The sequence below is a fragment of the Haemaphysalis longicornis genome, unplaced genomic scaffold, assembly GCF_048455015.1.
Source record: "Haemaphysalis longicornis isolate Haplotype H1 unplaced genomic scaffold, Haemaphysalis longicornis Haplotype H1 scaffold_1, whole genome shotgun sequence".
NCBI lineage: Eukaryota > Metazoa > Arthropoda > Arachnida > Ixodida > Ixodidae > Haemaphysalis > Haemaphysalis longicornis.
In genome coordinates this window covers 15,764,832-15,781,512 of record NW_027526203.1, presented here as the reverse complement: position 1 = coordinate 15,781,512, position 16,681 = coordinate 15,764,832, and the positions used below count along the sequence as shown (strand labels likewise).

General features: G+C 45.9%; 1 protein-coding gene across 2 annotated transcripts in view; it reads left to right on the top strand.

Annotated features, from left to right (window-relative positions):
- Positions 1 to 16,681, top strand: part of LOC144175263 (cysteine/serine-rich nuclear protein 2-like) — a 45,129-nt gene that overhangs the window by 7,295 nt on the left and 21,153 nt on the right. Inside the window, exons 2-4 of one of the 2 annotated variants that reach the window (XM_077704365.1) lie at positions 1,727 to 1,800; positions 2,114 to 2,355; positions 8,942 to 9,102. In XM_077704365.1, coding sequence (XP_077560491.1) covers positions 2,124 to 2,355; positions 8,942 to 9,102 — 393 coding nt within the window. In that variant the 5' untranslated portion in view covers positions 1,727 to 1,800; positions 2,114 to 2,123. The remainder of the gene's footprint in view (positions 1 to 1,726; positions 1,801 to 2,113; positions 2,356 to 8,941; positions 9,103 to 16,681) is intronic. The other variant, XM_077704360.1, reaches the window with a different exon arrangement.

Below are 16,681 nucleotides of genomic sequence, written 5' to 3'. Positions count from 1 at the left end.
CAAGTTTTTAAAGCAGAATATAAGAAGTCTCTGTCTGCACTATTTTCACTCCCGTTAAGATGGACCCCAAATGCTTCACAAGGCATTTGCGGTCCATTGTGAAGCATTTCCGGTTGGGTGTCCTACTTCTTGGTAGTGTCATCGTTTTCCTTCTGAGGTCTGGCCTTATTCTGTGCCTCACGAACCTGGAGTCGCTACCCTTGCTCTGGCTCAGCACCTCGACATCCTCTTCATCGTAATTTGTTTTTTGAATGAAGTTGATTTCATTTTTCGTTTCATTGTGGGGGATCTTCTAAAATGTCCACATCCTATTCCTTCATCTGCGAAAGAATGGATCAAGGTTAATCCTCTGGTCATTTCTCTCCCCAAATCCAACCAGCACATAATTTTCCCTCTGCATGTTCACCTGCTTGCTTGCTTGCTCCTGTCATATCAAGTACCCTGCCATTCCCTTATGCATTGCTTATTCGACATCTGCGTAGAAACCGTCAACGTCCTCACCGTCGCAACTAGACATTAACTTCCTTTAACCTTTAACTTCTACCTCCTATTTAGCTTGACCACAGCGGCTGCGACTCTTTCGATAATAGCATATAATCCTTTCACATTTGCTGCTCCTTGTAGATCAAGAATCTATCCCCAAGCTTCCTATGACTTCAGTAGTAAAGAATATACCCGCTATTCAAATCTTTTCATCCCCCTCAGTGGTTCTAACCTTGCTTGATCCTATGATATCCCTCTATCAGCACAACTGAGCTGCCGTCTTTAGAGTGAGTTCGAGTGTTGGTACCTTCTATGTTTCTTTGTGAACCTTCTGACTTCACCTGGCGTTGGCTGTTGTGCAGGATGTCGGGCTACAAGGCTCGCCGCTTGTAGCACTGGAAGTCAAGCAAAACACTGCAAAACCAGATAACTAGTTTGCTGTGTTTAGTATGGCTCGTGTGTTTGAAAGTAGTATGCGCCAATTGTGTGATTGCAACTAAACATAGCATTCGGTGTTCAGACTCTTTTAGCTTCCAAGTGTACAGGCATTTTATTGCCTCTAAACTTACTGGTGATTTCGTAGTCACTTTTTTCTTTTTCTTTTATTTCTCCCTCACTTTTGTGAGCAGCTTTGTTTTTCTCCCTTGGTCAGTACTGGCACCACTATGCCCGCCCAGCCGCAATTACAAGGCCTGTGATAAACTTATCGTTTTTTATTTATATGTTTGCAAGTTCATTGCCATTGGGTTGCTCGAACTAGGGTTATCTTTATCTATACAGATAAGATCACAACATGCGATGCAATAGCATGTGCCCCTTTTTTTATGGAAGTTTCTATGTGCAAGTGGGCAGGTATCATCTATGTGTGAATCTGGCTTGTTAATGTCACTTTATTTGTGGTTAGAGCTGCACAGGAGTAAGAGCAACACTAAAAAGCACCTACGGAATTCATAAAAAAAAAAAAAGGACACCACAAGGAGTGGTCTTCTCTAAGTTCACTTCGTATGGAAGTAGATTGGCAAACTCCCCCCATCTACGTGTTGGTTACACGTGCATGTGGTTGTTGGCTCCGGGCAGTGACAATCTGGTCGAGGCAACTTCCCAGACTGTTCCCTGCGGCTCGTGTCATTGTCGCATGCACATGTAAAAGACTGGGCGGCCGGGGATTCCCCTTTTTTTGGGGGGGGGGGGGGGGGGGTCTTTGAAAGTGACACGTGTTTCCTTCGCGATGTTCTTGACTCAGTTCCAGTGTGACACCCTGGTGTTCTTAATAACCTTCACGCCTCATGCTCAAACCTCACGAGCGACCACTAACACGTAAGCCCAATTTTGAGCAGCATTCGTGCGTAATGTCTTGTGGCTCTGGGAAAAATGTCTTGTGCCTGGGAATGATGGCAGTTTAGCGCTCAGGCATGATTAATGGGGACGGTTCTTGTGCCTGGGCCAGTCTGTGGAGCAACAGATTTTGCTGTGGTGACAGGGCTTCGGTATGCATGCCATTTTTCAAGTGCTCGAGGGCCTCTGGTGGAAGCTGTCCCTTCTGGTTTTCTAAGGTGGCCAGTGTTTCTAGTTTAAGATGTGACGAGTGTGTGTGTGTGTGTGTGTGACGAAGCAGGATTGCCTTGCCCAGGGGCGGCCCTATGTCGGAGGGCATCCTGGGTCTGGAGTTTGGCAAGCCACGGGCTCCCTCACCTCTGGCCACGAATGGGGACCAGCGGCAGGGGGCCTCCCGGCCGGATGACCCAGATGCCCCACCGCCCAACAAGCGCAGCCGGCACCGCAAGACGGTCGGCTTCGACAGCGTCACCGTCTACTACTTCCAGCGCATGCAGGGCTTCACCTGTGTGCCCAGCCAGGGGGGCTCCACCCTCGGTGAGCCCGCCACGGAAGACGGCAAAGGTCCACCTTTGCCGTTCCAGCTCTCACAGTGGTGCATTTCTGTCAGGCCTTTGTCCTCCTCCCTGGGTTGCTGCGAATGAAATTGGGGGGGGGGCGTAGTGTGTGCAAATAGGTGGGTGCCTTGTTTCTAAGGTCGTTGCACTAGCCTGTTAGCAGTAGGGGCTGATGAAGCGTGAGAATTGTGGCAGGGTGGCTCGGCAGCTGGCTGAATCTAAGAGCTCGGCTGACTAGCTTTGGCAGTAATTTCTGAGCTTCTCATTCCAGTACAAAGCAATTTAGCTGTGGCCATGGGATGTTCTGCCGAGTGCTGCTTCTATTTGAGCCGTCGGTGGCAGAATGTTGTGGGTCAAGTGACGCAGTAGTGGGTAGTTGGGGCAAATACAGCTTCAGCTGGTAGCCTGTTCAGCTTCCAAAGCATTTCATCTTAATTTATGCACTAAACAAATGCACTGTGGTGTAGTCACACTGGCACATTAGAAGGAAACAGTTCTCAAGCCTACTGCAACTGCGCCTGGTGCAGCCACTTACAGCTTCATCATTACGTTTTGGGCAGTTAAATTTGTCCGTGGTGCCATTAAGTAAAGTGGAGGGCACAGAAAGAGCCGACATGGTCTGACACTCAGCAGAGAGCCAAGCTGCAGAGCATCTTCCTGTGCCCTCAAACCTAGTATGATCCAAAAGCTCCCTTCCTCAAGACTTGCCATGCATTGATCCACTGGCGGGTGCAACTCCCAGGTTCTTTCCAGCGCCTCCAGCAGCTGTACTTTCAAGTGAAAAAGCCTAGCACCTTTGTACAGAAACTTCAGCGCTGGTGTGAGAGTCCCAGTGTGTCTAGCTAATATTGCATGAATGATTGCAGAGATAACGCCCCTTTGCAGTCATTCACGCAAGTGACTGAGGCATTGACCATTTTTCTGCTCTTGCTTCCCGCAACAAGAAATGTGTATGCGTAATGGGAGACTGGGTAGAACACCTGTACAGTTTGTCACAGGGCTACCATTTCACCGCCTCCTGCTGTGCTCTCTTGCACACTTCCGGGTTGGGGGGCGTCTGGTCCCTGTGTTTCCATGCCCTTTGTACGGGTACAGCGGCACGAACAAAGTGGGCAGCACCACCAGCCGGGCTGGAGCAGTGTGTCTGATGGTGGGCTCGCAAGAGGAGCCCTTTGCTTACCCCCGTTCTTCCTTGACTGCTCCGTTATGCTGGTAGTAGTAGCCACATGCAGGCATGGCTTGAAAGGTGCTCTCCACAGAGCGGAGAGGCTGCTTCACTGTAGATCATCGCAAACTGGGCTCTGCATGCCCATCCTCCTCGGCTTCTGGAACTGTGTGGGAACTGTGGTTTCATCACCCTTCTTCTTTTGCTTATCTCTGCAGTTTTAGCATAGTAGTACAAGGGAAAACATGGTGTGGCTTCTTGATGGTTTGGGGCGAGTCTATTCCAGTATGCGTATGTTGCACGACTGTTACCATTTCCCAAGATGATATTTGAATGTGTTGAGTTGATAGAACAGATTTTAAGTGGCAGCCTTCTAGGCTTTTTTTTTTTTTTGCTTCCTGTTAGGATTTAATGCAACTTCACAGCATTGTTCAGCTTTTTGGGCAGATGATAATTAAAAATTCTTTTGTATCATTTGCCAGCAATAGGAAAAACTGCTAACCAGAAAATTATTATTAACATATGGGTGCACTGAAGTGTATCAATAACGCAGTGCTGCAAACATGTTTTGAATCACACCATTATTATTACTGACATTAGAAGTTGAAATGAAAAACCCGCTTGCAAATTCGCATGTTTTATACATTGAGCTAGCTTCATTTTTCAAAGAAAATTCTGACTAGCTATCTCAAATCTTGAAATAGCTGTCCAAAAACATGAAAGGTAGCCGAAAACACTGTTTTGCGATAATGAGAAAAGATGTTTGTGTGTCGGTAAAAATAGTCATTCAGAGGACTTTGGGGTATGACAGTTCAGTTAATATTCAAGATAGGGCTGTGATATTTTGAGTCTGTTCTTTGTAAACTGTATATTGTAAATAAATATGGCACATAACACTGACTATTTTGGCGAATTTTCAGATCACGAGACCAGATCATGAGACTCGTTTAAACATTCAAGGAACACTTCTTTTACAGAGGCCACTCAATGCATTCATTTGTCCGAATGGGTGATTGGAAGCATTAGAACTGCATGTGAGCCCTCTATGCGTCCCGTATAGATTGAAAACGATGTTTAAAGGCACTCTTTATCAGGCAATGCCACTGCCACTACACGTGTCTTTGTTGTCACCTGGGAGTGCTGTCTCTTTGCAGCCGTGTCCTATGTAAAAGCAAATTCCTTTCAAGCGATCATTCTGGAATGGTTTGGTAGTGTACAGGAAACGCACCCTATAATGCCACCCTCCCATCTCCATTTGAGGAATATAAACCTGGATCTGACCCACCGCGGTGGCTCAGTAGCAAAGGCGTTTGTGCTGCTGAGCACGAGGATGCAGGTTCGATGTTGAGCGCGGTGGCCGCTTTTCTGATGAAGGCAAGAAGTGAAAATGCCCGCATGTCGAGGTTTTGGTGCATGTTAAATATCCCCAGGTGGTCAAAATTAATTCGTAGCCCTCCACTACAGCGCACCTCGCAGCCCAGGTGCGAGGTGCGCGTTTAGCATCCAAAAATTTGAAATTTAAACCTGGATTTGGGCTCCCAGAGCACAGGGCTGTACATTGAAATCTTCTGTTTAGCTCATTGACCTATTACAAAATAAGAGCACCGCAGATTTTTGTGCACCTCTTGACAGCTGCGATTTGAGCTTACCACTGTGCCTGTTGATGTGCTATGTGCACTCCTGCCTTGCGAACCACCCATGCTTAATTGTTGGCTGCGAAACCCACACTTGCGCTCATCCCAAGGTCAGCGTGATAGAAAGTTGGGCGAGTTGGTTTTTTACATTGTGAAAAAAGGCACAAAAAAGGACGGCGGCGCAGAATACAAAATACACAGGATGACGCGCTACTAGCAACTGGGAACTTTATTGATAAACAGAAATATATCCGACTGCCAAACTGATTGACACACACACAAAAATATCAATAAAAGTACAAATAAAAATACAAACTGTCACGAATGGTTGGGTGAGTTGGTACATAATCATAGTAACCGTGCAAACAACATGAGACGAAAAGAAGAGGGCACAAACACAGCGCTGTGTTTGTGCCCTCCTCTTTTCGTAGGAACGTCAACTCAGCAGCCTACAGACTGAGCAAAGAGTGCCTAATGTACATCAACCCACCCCTCCTGGTTGACTTCCCAAGCTTCCACAATCTTCTGGCCTTCAAAAAGCAAATGTGGCCTACCGTCTTTTCCGGTCTATAAGTCGCACCTTTGTATAAGTCGCACCCCCCTCAAAATGACATTTTTTCCAAAAAAAAAACGTATATAAGTCGCACCGTTAAATAAGACGCACCGGTATATAAGACGCACTTGTTAATTAGGTAAACTAATAGTGAATCAGATCGTTAGGAAGTGCGGCGAAAGTACATGGTTGTGGCGACCGCCGCCTAGTAACGCATCCCCCTGTAAGCAGGGCTAGACATGGGCATGTAACATCCAAAGTCTGACTTAACTAACTTCTCAAAAGTGGTTTATGGATACACACAGATGGCATGTACTTACGGACGGCGTTTAGGCAAAACCATCGAAATCTTTTTCCTCAGACTCGCTAACAAATAATTCAGTATCTTCAGTGGGAGTTCCACCGCTGCATCACTGTCGCCCTCCGACTGTCTGATGTCTTCTTCGCCAACATCATTACCATTCGCGGACCGGATTACTGCGGCCTTTATCAACCCGGCTACAACTGTTTTTGTAGAAATGGAGTCCCAAGAGTCGGAGACCCATTTGGCCACCTCTCCAAACGTCGCGCGTCTCTTGTGTGCTGTCGTAAATCAGCGCAATAAAGGTGTCATGGCGGACGGAAGTGACGCGACGGGAAGCGGCACGAAAATCAAAACTTATCTCCAAGCTGTCATTTTAAAAATTAGCAGCACGTTTACCTCCTTCAGAGTAACTGTCTGTAATAATTCATGAGCTGCATTTTGTTTTTGCAACCCAGTTTGATGTTACTTTGAGTTTATTCTGAACTGTAGTTACTGCGCATGGCCTATAGTGGCGTGTGGTTGTCGCAGGCCATTATCATTCTTTTTGACTAGAAAAAGCTGAAAATTCTTTGGTGCAATGTCCCGAAGCGACATATGGGCTATGAGAAATGCTGTACCAGTGGACTTGGGATTGATTTACACCATAGAACTGTGTCTCAACGTGCGCTGGCCACGCGCGGCTGCCGCGAATCAGATTTATTCCATACATAAGTCGCACCGGTGGATAAGATGCACCAACGAAAATTTCAGAAAACAAAATGCGACTTATACACCGGAAAATACGGTACCTTTTCTCTCAGCAGAAAATACAACGTTCACTCCATACCAGAACCCACTCTCTTGATGACATGCTACAGCCAATGAACATACAGAACCTTTTCCACTCTTTCCCTTTCCTCTGGTGCAGGCTTCGAAGCAACCGTGGCATGTCTGATTTTTTCACACGTGGCTGCGATGGCACCATCCGGAAGCTATAAGTTCCCGTAGCGCGTCGTCCTGTGTGTTTTCTATTCTGTGTTGCCATCTTTTGTCATAATCATAGCAAGCTGCCATTCTTTCAGGTGGGAATGTAGCAGTGGATGAAAGGTTGTGCAACCAAAAGACGAATACAGAGTGCGAAGGACAGGGTTCCGCTAGCACTGAGTAGCGGAAGAAAGTGTTTCGGGGTCCCTCAAGTAACGCCTTTGCCCAATGCATTAATGGTCATGTTGTCCAACAGCTCCAGCAGCTAAGAGGTGTGCTATGGAAGTTTCTTCTGAGCATGTATTTACTTTGGGCCACTCGTCGCAGTGCCAGCCACCTGTAATTGGTGCTCACCCTGAAGATTAATCCATGCCCATATTTCAGAGGCCAGCATTTCGCATAGCCGCCCCCATGGCACTCGCAGTTGGGCCAGTTGGTTGCAATTGCGAGTTCGCAGTTGAGGAGGAGAGCCGCCACACTTTCAGTTAGCTGTGGGGTAAAAACACTGAAACAGAGGTGACAGTAAAAGCTTGACAATACAGATGTGTCAGGGTAGCGGAAAATATTTCCACCACAAATCAACCGAATCACCAAACAGAAGTCAAGGAAGTTCATAACAAGTTATTTTCTGTACTTGAACTTAACAGTCAGTTACTCTTTTTGTGTGTTCATCACCTTGAGATTGTCGAGCATGGATTCTGAAAGGCATAGAAATGTGTATGGGGTCCACTTTATTATCCGCATAACGAATGCACTTTTTTTACGGTTGCAGTCAGTAAGGTGATCGACTGCAAGTCTCGAGTGCCTGTATGTGAACACCTCTGGCACACAACATTCCTATAGATTAACAAGCCAGGAAAGGAATTAAAGCTTTGAAGAACCGCGCTGTGGGCACTGTTTTTGTGATGGAGGTGGTAAATGCCTGTATTTCGATATTTTGGGGCATGTTAGAGATCCCCAGGCGGTCCAAATTAATCCGTAACTCAACTATGACATAGCTCATAGCCCAGGGGCAGCTTCGGTATAAAAATGCCAATATTAAGAAAATGAATTCAAAAATTAATTGTTTGAGTTTTGGTGCCCATTACGACCTTTTATTCAGAATCAAGTGTGGAGATACGCTTTAGTTACCCAGAGTCTTTCTGTATGTGTAGTTATGCCATCCTCATTGCAATCTCACTCTCACTATTCAAAGACCAGTTGTCTAAGGTGATCTGATAATACATCTAGCGCTGGCTGGAGTGGAAAAAGGAATGTTTGCAGCCCAGCCACCGTCTACGAGCAGATGGTGTGGCATGTGTTCCATGAAATAGAGCCTTAAGCTTCATTTTTTTTTCCCACTGAAAATGAAGTGGTGCTCTGCGGGCAGCGACATGAAATTAAGTTTGATTGTTAGGGCCATGTGTTATTTTAAATCTTTGAAGCTTCCCTCAGAATTTTAAGCTTCAAGAACAGTGCTTTCTTCTTGGCAGGACATCAGTGATGGTCATTGGTTGGCTTGTAGTGCAAGGCAGATTTCGTGTGCTGAATATGGCAGCGATAACACATACGACTGAACTGCACGTTGCTGCGTGGCCTTCTGTAGGTCAGTCATTGTTGGGTATTGTATGCCAGCATGTGTATCTACGAGGAACCAACCAGAGGACCCCTAGTGAATGACATAGGGTCCCATGGGCAACAAGCACAACTGTCGTCTGCCACTGCTAGTAGTTGCCAGTTGTCGGTTGTCTTGCAAATTAACGAGTGTTTGCAACATCTGATATTCAGCCCAGAATTTCCCGCAATGCACTTGGGTTGAGGAATTTCAAATGCATTTGTATGACAGTGAAAATGAGTGCTGCCGACTGTGATTGAAGTGTGGAGACGCTCAGCCTGCGTCGCACAAGAGTGATGGCCACGGGTGTGTGATGCGTGCGGGGCCATTTACGCATGCGTGCCATGGTGCAGGCATGAGCCCGATGCACACGGAGAAGCGCACGTTCAGCCTGCGGCAGCACGCGCACGAGCGACGGCGGCTGCATTTTGCGGACCTGGACTCCAGCAACACGTCATCGTCGTCCCTGGACGAGGGACCCAGCTGCTCCGGCGGAGGGGACCCCTACCACGAGGTGGGTGTCTCATGGGGCACACACACCTCTCTCGTGGGTGGGCCGTCTGTCAAGGTGGGGTTGAAGAGCAGGCAGCTGCTACCACCTTGAGTAGGACAGGTAGGATGGAGACATTTCCACTCTGCGTGCATAGCCGGCGACCACTACCAATGTTGGGGGAGTCGCTCCAGCAGTTGCACTTGGAGCTAGCCATGTTGTTTCTTGCTTCTACTAGAGGTACATGGTGCTAGTGTCAGTGCAACTGGTTCAAATCCGTCCGTGTCACCGTGGGAATGCATTGGCTTTGTGGTTGGCTCGGCTTGTAATGCTTTAGTGAGAGTGAAAACATGTAAGGTACAGCCTAAACGACGATAGGAAGGTTTATTTACATAGATATGGAATAAAAACATAGTGTAGCAATGACAAAAAGGAATGAGGTGCATTTTCTTCCATTTTGTGCTCTTTTTTTTTTTTTTATTGTGATGGCTACATGAAAATTTAATGTGTACAGTTTGTAATTGGATCTGGTCAAGCCAGCTGTTACACTATACTTTTAACTTCCATAGTATGCCATAAAGACGAATTTTAATCATTCCATTATTATTTTATAGCAATAAATTATCAGAACAGTTGTATACATATGTGTATACATATGTTGTATACATATGGCAGAACATTTGACTGTGTTCAATCACACTAACGCTGTTTGTCTGACCTTTGACCCTGGTGCCTATGTTTTGTTTTATGTATTGCGTACTGTTCTGATACTTTATTCAGAGGTGACACAGCTGCGCATATTGCGCAGTTTTGATACAAATTGGTTTTGCTGTGCCGGACTGCTCCAAAAGCTTGAAAATTGCAAAAATTGCGCCAAACTGCTCGAAAACAGTCTAAGAGCCGAGGCTTTTAACTCTTCTTCAGTTTCAGTGGATAAAAATGCTTACTGACGACATAATTTTCCCCAAATGGTGCTGTTCGTAAAGGTTTAATTGATTGATCATTCAATAAAAAACCCACATTGTCCCCGAGATAGTTCTTTTGAAAGTCACAATGTAGGTTTGCACATGTTATATTCTGTGCGTTTTTAAAGTTTTCCCATCGAAAAACATTGCAAAGTCCTGTAGAAAAATTATGTACTGAGGCGACAAACTACTTGTGCAAGTAGATGAAAAAACCACAATTTTTGGAGCGCCGTATCTCCGGAACGGCGTTAGTGGGCGCCGCCATCTTTGTGTGGTGAAGATTCGGAAATATGGCCACCTGGCGAAGCAGTTGGTCGTGGTTCAGGCAGAGTGCTGTTTGCCGATTTCTACTGTGGTTGTGGTTATGGGGGTGGCTGGGTCTACATTCAATCGTTCGATCTGTTGCGGAAAGTTGCGTGACTCGAAAGACGGGAGTTCATAAAAAACAACGTGGTGCCCGCGAATTCGCCGTGTTTCGGCCTTGAGTGTGAGGTGCAGTGCATGCTTGAAGTGAAATTTCGGACTCATTGCGGTGTTATAAAACGCTCAGTTATTGCTGCCTTGCGAGCGGCGGGAATGGGACGATCGGCAATGCAAAAGTGGCGGTGCAGGCTACATCGCCGCAAAATGTTCAAGCAGTGTCCGTTTGCGGGACTTCACGTCACTTTGCGTTAGCTTTGCCTTGGCTCTACACTTGTGCTTAAAGCCGAGTCTGGGATTACAAAAATAATAATTTCGGCATTTACATGATAATAAAAATGCCTTACGATTGCTTAGTTTTTCAATTTGATATTTTCAATGGAGCTCCACGCTATCTATGCATAGAGCCTAAGAATTTAAAAATGGTTTGTAAAAAGGTATTGCAGTTTGTACCTTGTGATACTTCCGTAGAAAATCGTTATTGAAAGGCTGTTCCAGTGTTATGTACGTTCAAAACCCATTACAAAGTGCACTCCCCCCCCGAGTTGCCAAAAATTTCATTTTTAGGCTCCTAAGGTGACGTAATAAATGTCATCATTCTGCTCCAAATCAAGGTCCTTCTACTCCAAAATCGAGATTTCGCTGCTCCAAAAACTGCTCCCAAATCTGATTCAGCTGTCTCACCCCTGTTTATTGCTTTAAAACAATGATGAAATGATTAAAATGTGTCTTCATGAGGTACTGCAGAAGTTAAAAGCATTTTGTAACAGCTGGCTTGGCCGTTCAGAATCGCAGACATCTGCACTTGATATTTTCACGTATGCATCCTACTACAAAAAAACAAACAAAATAAGATGCGCTTTATTTTGCTTCCTCATTGCTGCGGCCTGTTTTAATTTCCTGCCTATGTAAGTAAAAACATTTTTCGTCAACTTTGCTGCACTATGTGTTTCACATTCACCAAAATGCTACAAGTCAAACCAGTTACAAAGCAGTACTCTTCCCCTTATTTCCATGGCGACGTGTGGCTGCAGAGTCAATTGCCTGTCTAGTGCATTTTGTGAGAAACTCTTTGGAGGCAGCATCTGGTACTCTGACTGCTGGTTTTGGTACTCACGGCACACTTTGAACTGGCACCCTGTTTCTGTTTCTCACAAAGTGTATGCCCTAACAGGGGAAATGAGGAATAATCACTTTAAAGATCTACTAAGGTCTAAATCACGTGGTTGAGAAAGCTTGTACTTTGGTCTGTGAAGCACGAGTCCCCTTCGCAAGGTTTGTGCTCGGCCAGTAGGACCCAGTAAAGCGAGGTACCCTTCCTTGGGCAAACTTTGGGGCTGAGTGGGACCGCATTTTTTATTGTTCAGTAATATAGTGGAAGTAGAGATGCAGCGATGGCGTAGAGGTAGAACAGCCGCCTCGCGTGCAGAAGGACCGTGGTTCGAATCCCGGTGCCGGGCAATTCCCACCGGATTTAAAAAAAAAAAAAAAAAAAACAAATCCGCGTGTGATGGAATTGCACAAAGGGGCTTGGGGTGCGGCCTGACCCCAACGACCATTGCCGGTAATGCACTCCCTCACCAGAGCAGGATTGGCCACCCTGGTGTAGTAACGGCCACAACCTCCCATGAATACGCCAACTAACCCTCGGCCCTCAGTCCCCAGCGGCTGCGAAGCAACTGACCACGGCGGCGGTCAGACCTGTGACGCAGCAGAGGGTGCTAAGAATCCCTGGATCCGGACAGGCCGCCAATGGAATCTGACCCTGGCAACGTTTAACGCACGAACCTTATCTAGCGAAGCAAGTCTCGAGGTGTTGTTCGAGGAACTAGAGGGCATTAAATGGGATGTAATAGGGCTTAGCGAGGTTAGGAGGGCAGGCGAAGCCTTTACGGTGCTGAAAAATGGACACGTCCTATGTTACCGTGGTCTAGAGGACAGAAGAGAACTGGGAGTGGGATTTCTAGTCAATAAAAGCATAGCTGGCAACATAGACGAATACTATAGCATTAACGAACGGGCAGCAGGTCTTGTAATTAGGCTCAATAAGAGGTACAAGCTCAAGGTGGTACAGGGCTACGCGCCCACATCCAGCTACGACGACCAAGTAGTGGAACGCTTCTATGAAGATTTGGAATCGGCAATGGCTAAAGTAAAAACACAGTATACCGTAGTTATGGGGGACTTCAATGCTAAGGTAGGCAAGAATCAGGCTGGAGACAAGGCAGTTGGGAACTTTGGTCTGGGCTGTAGAAATAGCAGGGGGGACCTACTAGTTGAGTTTGCAGAACGGAATAACCTCCGCATAATGAATACCTTCTTCTGTAAACGGGAGAGTCGGAAGTGGACCTGGAGGAGCCCGAATGGGGAGCACAAAAATGAAATAGACTTCATATTATGCTATAACCCTGGCGTCGTGCAGGATGTGGAAGTGCTCGGAAGGGTAAGGTGTAGTGACCACCGTATGGTAAGATCTCGAATTAGGCTAGATTTGAGGAGGGACCGCAACAAGCTAGTACGAAAGAAGCCGATAAACGAACTAACAGTAAGACGTAAAGTAGAAGAATTCAGGATCGCGCTGCAGAACCGATATTCCGCCCTTAACGAGGAAGCCGAGCCTACGACCCAGGAAGCCAGCGACAACCTTTCACGCATCATCACGGAGTGTGCAATAGAAGTCGGGGGCACTATGGCTAGACAGGATACTGGTAAACTTTCACAGGAGACGAAAGATCTAATCAGGAAACGGCAAACCATGAGAATCTCTACCGCAGCTGACAGAATAGAACTAGCCGAGCTTTCGAAGTTAATCAATAAGCGTAAGACAGCTGACATACGGAAGTATAATATGGAGAGGATCGAATACGCTGTAAAGAACGGAGGTAGCCTGAAAGCAGTGAAGAGACGTCTTGCCGTGGGGAAAAATCAGATGTATGCACTTAAGGATAAGCAAGGCAATGTCATCACAAATAGGGATAAAATAGTCACAGTGGCTGAGGAGTTCTATAGGGATCTGTACAGTAGCCGGGACATACAGGATAATGCCGAACGAGACAGCAGTTTAGAGGATATAGGCATCCCACCAGTAACGACCGAAGAAGTAAGGAAGGCTTTGAAAGAAATGAAAGGGGGCAAAGCACCTGGTGAGGATCAGATAACAGCAGACCTCTTGAAGGATGGCGGAGAAATTGTACTTGAAAAACTGGCAAACCTGTATACGCAATGCCTAATGACCGCAATGGTACCGGAATCTTGGAAGAACGCGAACATCATCCTAATCCATAAGAAAGGCGACATGAAGGACTTGAAAAATTACAGGCCGATCAGCTTACTGTCAGTCGTCTACAAGGTATTTACCAAGGTAATCGCTAACCGAATCTCTGCAACCTTAGATTTCAGTCAACCTAAAGAACAAGCAGGGTTCCGTAAAGGTTATTCAACAATGGACCATATTCACACGATCAATCAGGTGATAGAGAAGTGCGCTGAGTATACTGAACCCCTATATATAGGCTTCATAGATTATGAGAAAGCATTTGACTCGGTCGAAACCCTAGGCATTACGAACCCCAGGTCGAAACCCAGGCATTACGGAACCAGGGAGTAGATGAGCAATATGTAAGAATACTAGAGGATATCTACAGTGGGTCTACAGCTACCATCATCCTCCATAGGGAGAGCAGTAAAATACCTATAAGGAAGGGTGTCAGACAAGGAGACACAATCTCTCCAATGTTATTCACAGCATGCTTACAAGAAGTATTCAGAACGTTGGATTGGGAACAGGTGGGAGTAAGGGTTAATGGAGAATACCTCAGTAACCTCAGATTTGCTGATGACGTTGCCTTGCTAAGTAACTCGGGGGACGAATTGCAAAGCATGCTTTCCGCACTGGGCGAACAGAGTAGAACCGTGGGCCTGAAAATTAATATGCAGAAAACTAAAGTAATGATCAATAACATCGGGACAGCACATCAGTTTGAGATTGGTGGCGAGGCAGTGGAAGTGGTAAGCGAATATATCTACTTAGGCCAAGTTGTGACCCCGGATCCCAACCATGAGGCAGAGATAATTAGAAGGATCAGAATGGGGTGGGGTGCATACGGCAGACATTCTCAGGTAATGAATAGCAGCCTACCATTGTCGCTGAAGAAGAAAGTGTATGACAGCTGCATCTTACCGGTACTCACCTACGGGGCAGAAACTTGGAGGCTCACTAAGAGGGTTCAACTTAAATTGAGAACGACTCAGCGGGCAATGGAGCGGAAAATGATAGGTGTAACATTAAGGGACAAGAAGAGAGCAGAGTGGGTCAGAGAGCAAACTGGTGTTAAAGACATATTAGTAGAAATTAAGAAGAAGAAATGGACGTGGGCAGGGCATGTAATGCGAAGGCAAGATAACCGCTGGTCATTAAGAGTAACAGAGTGGATCCCTAGAGAAGGCAAGCGTTGCAGGGGGCGGCAAAAAGTTAGATGGGCAGATGAGATCAAGAAGTTTGCGGGGATAAATTGGTCACAGTTGGCACAGGACCGAGGTAATTGGAGAATAATGGGAGAGGCCTTTGCCCTGCAGTGGGCGTAGATAGGCTGGTGATGATGAATATAGTGGAAGATGTGACATGTAAGTTTGCAAGAGACTGCAGCCTTTCATAAGCAGAGGTGTTGTGAGACCTGATGCTGCGTAATTTTAACACAAATGTGCAAGTACTGTAGGTTGTGGTGAAACAGAAGAAAAAGCTTACGATATTGTTGAGGATTGTGCTTAGCCAAGTGCTAACACAGAATCAATTTGCAAAAGCATTGTGGTGCCTATAATGCTGGATATTTGAAGCATCAATTGGGAGGTTGTGAAGTATTTTGGGCCTGTTTGATTCGTTTTCGATCCTCCAGCTTTGAGACACCTTCTTGTAATGGGGCATTACAGACAGCAAAGGTGGTGGCTTGCATTAGTGCAACAACATCATAAGCTTACGCACAATAACATAACATAGTAAGCTTACACATGCAGTTGAACCACGTTGAAACCTTATTTACAGGGCATGCAAAAAAATTTGTTAGAACTTCATTGGTGTGAATGTGACCAACAAATTACCGTATTTACTTGCATTAGGAATGCACTTTCTTAATAATAAAGTTATGCATATTTTCAGGTGTATTAATTACACTTTTTTTGTCCACTGCACTTCTAAACATGCTGGGACCAATCTTCTCACTTGATCAGCAAACGCCCTACCGTTTCATCAAAAATCGCGTAAATGCCACACCCAGTGCTCAGCTATAACTGCAGTTAGAAACCATGCCCCTTTAAAGAAAAACTGTCATAACCAGGAAGTGTACTAAATCCGGACTCCTGAAGGAACTAGGAACAGAATTTGTTTCACATGTGGGGGTTTCCTATGACCGGAGTTGTCTGCCTTGCTCCCTCTCTGCGCTATCGTTGTTCAAAGGTCAAGTGCTCTTGTAGGGGCATTGGAGCGGGGAATTAGATAGCAGGCATCATTTGGCTAGGGAGCCATGGGAGTGATGAAAAGGTAGCAGCTGTGTTGGTGGCACTCAGTAAATTGCAGCTTCTGAAAATTGGGTTCATTGTTCGAGTTAATGCGACAAAAGCTTAATTGAAAAGGGGGGTTGGGGGGGGGGGGAAGCTTTTAACGTAATTACTCTGCACAGGCTGTTTTTCATTTCTGAGATAACAGTTTCGTTAAAAGGACGCTCAAATGTGCTTGTCGAACGTTTGTGTATGGTTGTGCAGTGTGCAGTTTGAGCCAGGAAATTCTTAATGCTACCTTTCAGCCGAAATCTATACAGTCGAACCCCGCTACAACGAACGCCGCTTCAACGAAATTTCCGCTTCAACGAAATATTTCCAATTCCCCGTCAGCTAGCCATAGAAGTCAATGCAACAAAGTCCTCGCCACAACGAACCATTTGTCAGGCTTGCTTTCGCTTCAACAAAATTTTCGATGATTTGGGCTGGGTTTGAACAATTATTTTACAATAAAATAAGCATAGCGCCAGCTATCTGTAACGTTTTATACATTCAGGACGCTTAGTTTCACCGAAAATGCGCGTTGCGACCACACCGCCACCCAAAACAAAACAAAAAATAACTCATAGGCGCACGCTATTGCTTGATGGTGATAACGATGTGGCTGGCCGTCTTTACACGAGGCGCAGGCCCGCTTCGCCAAGGCGGAGCCCCAGAGCTACAGCCAA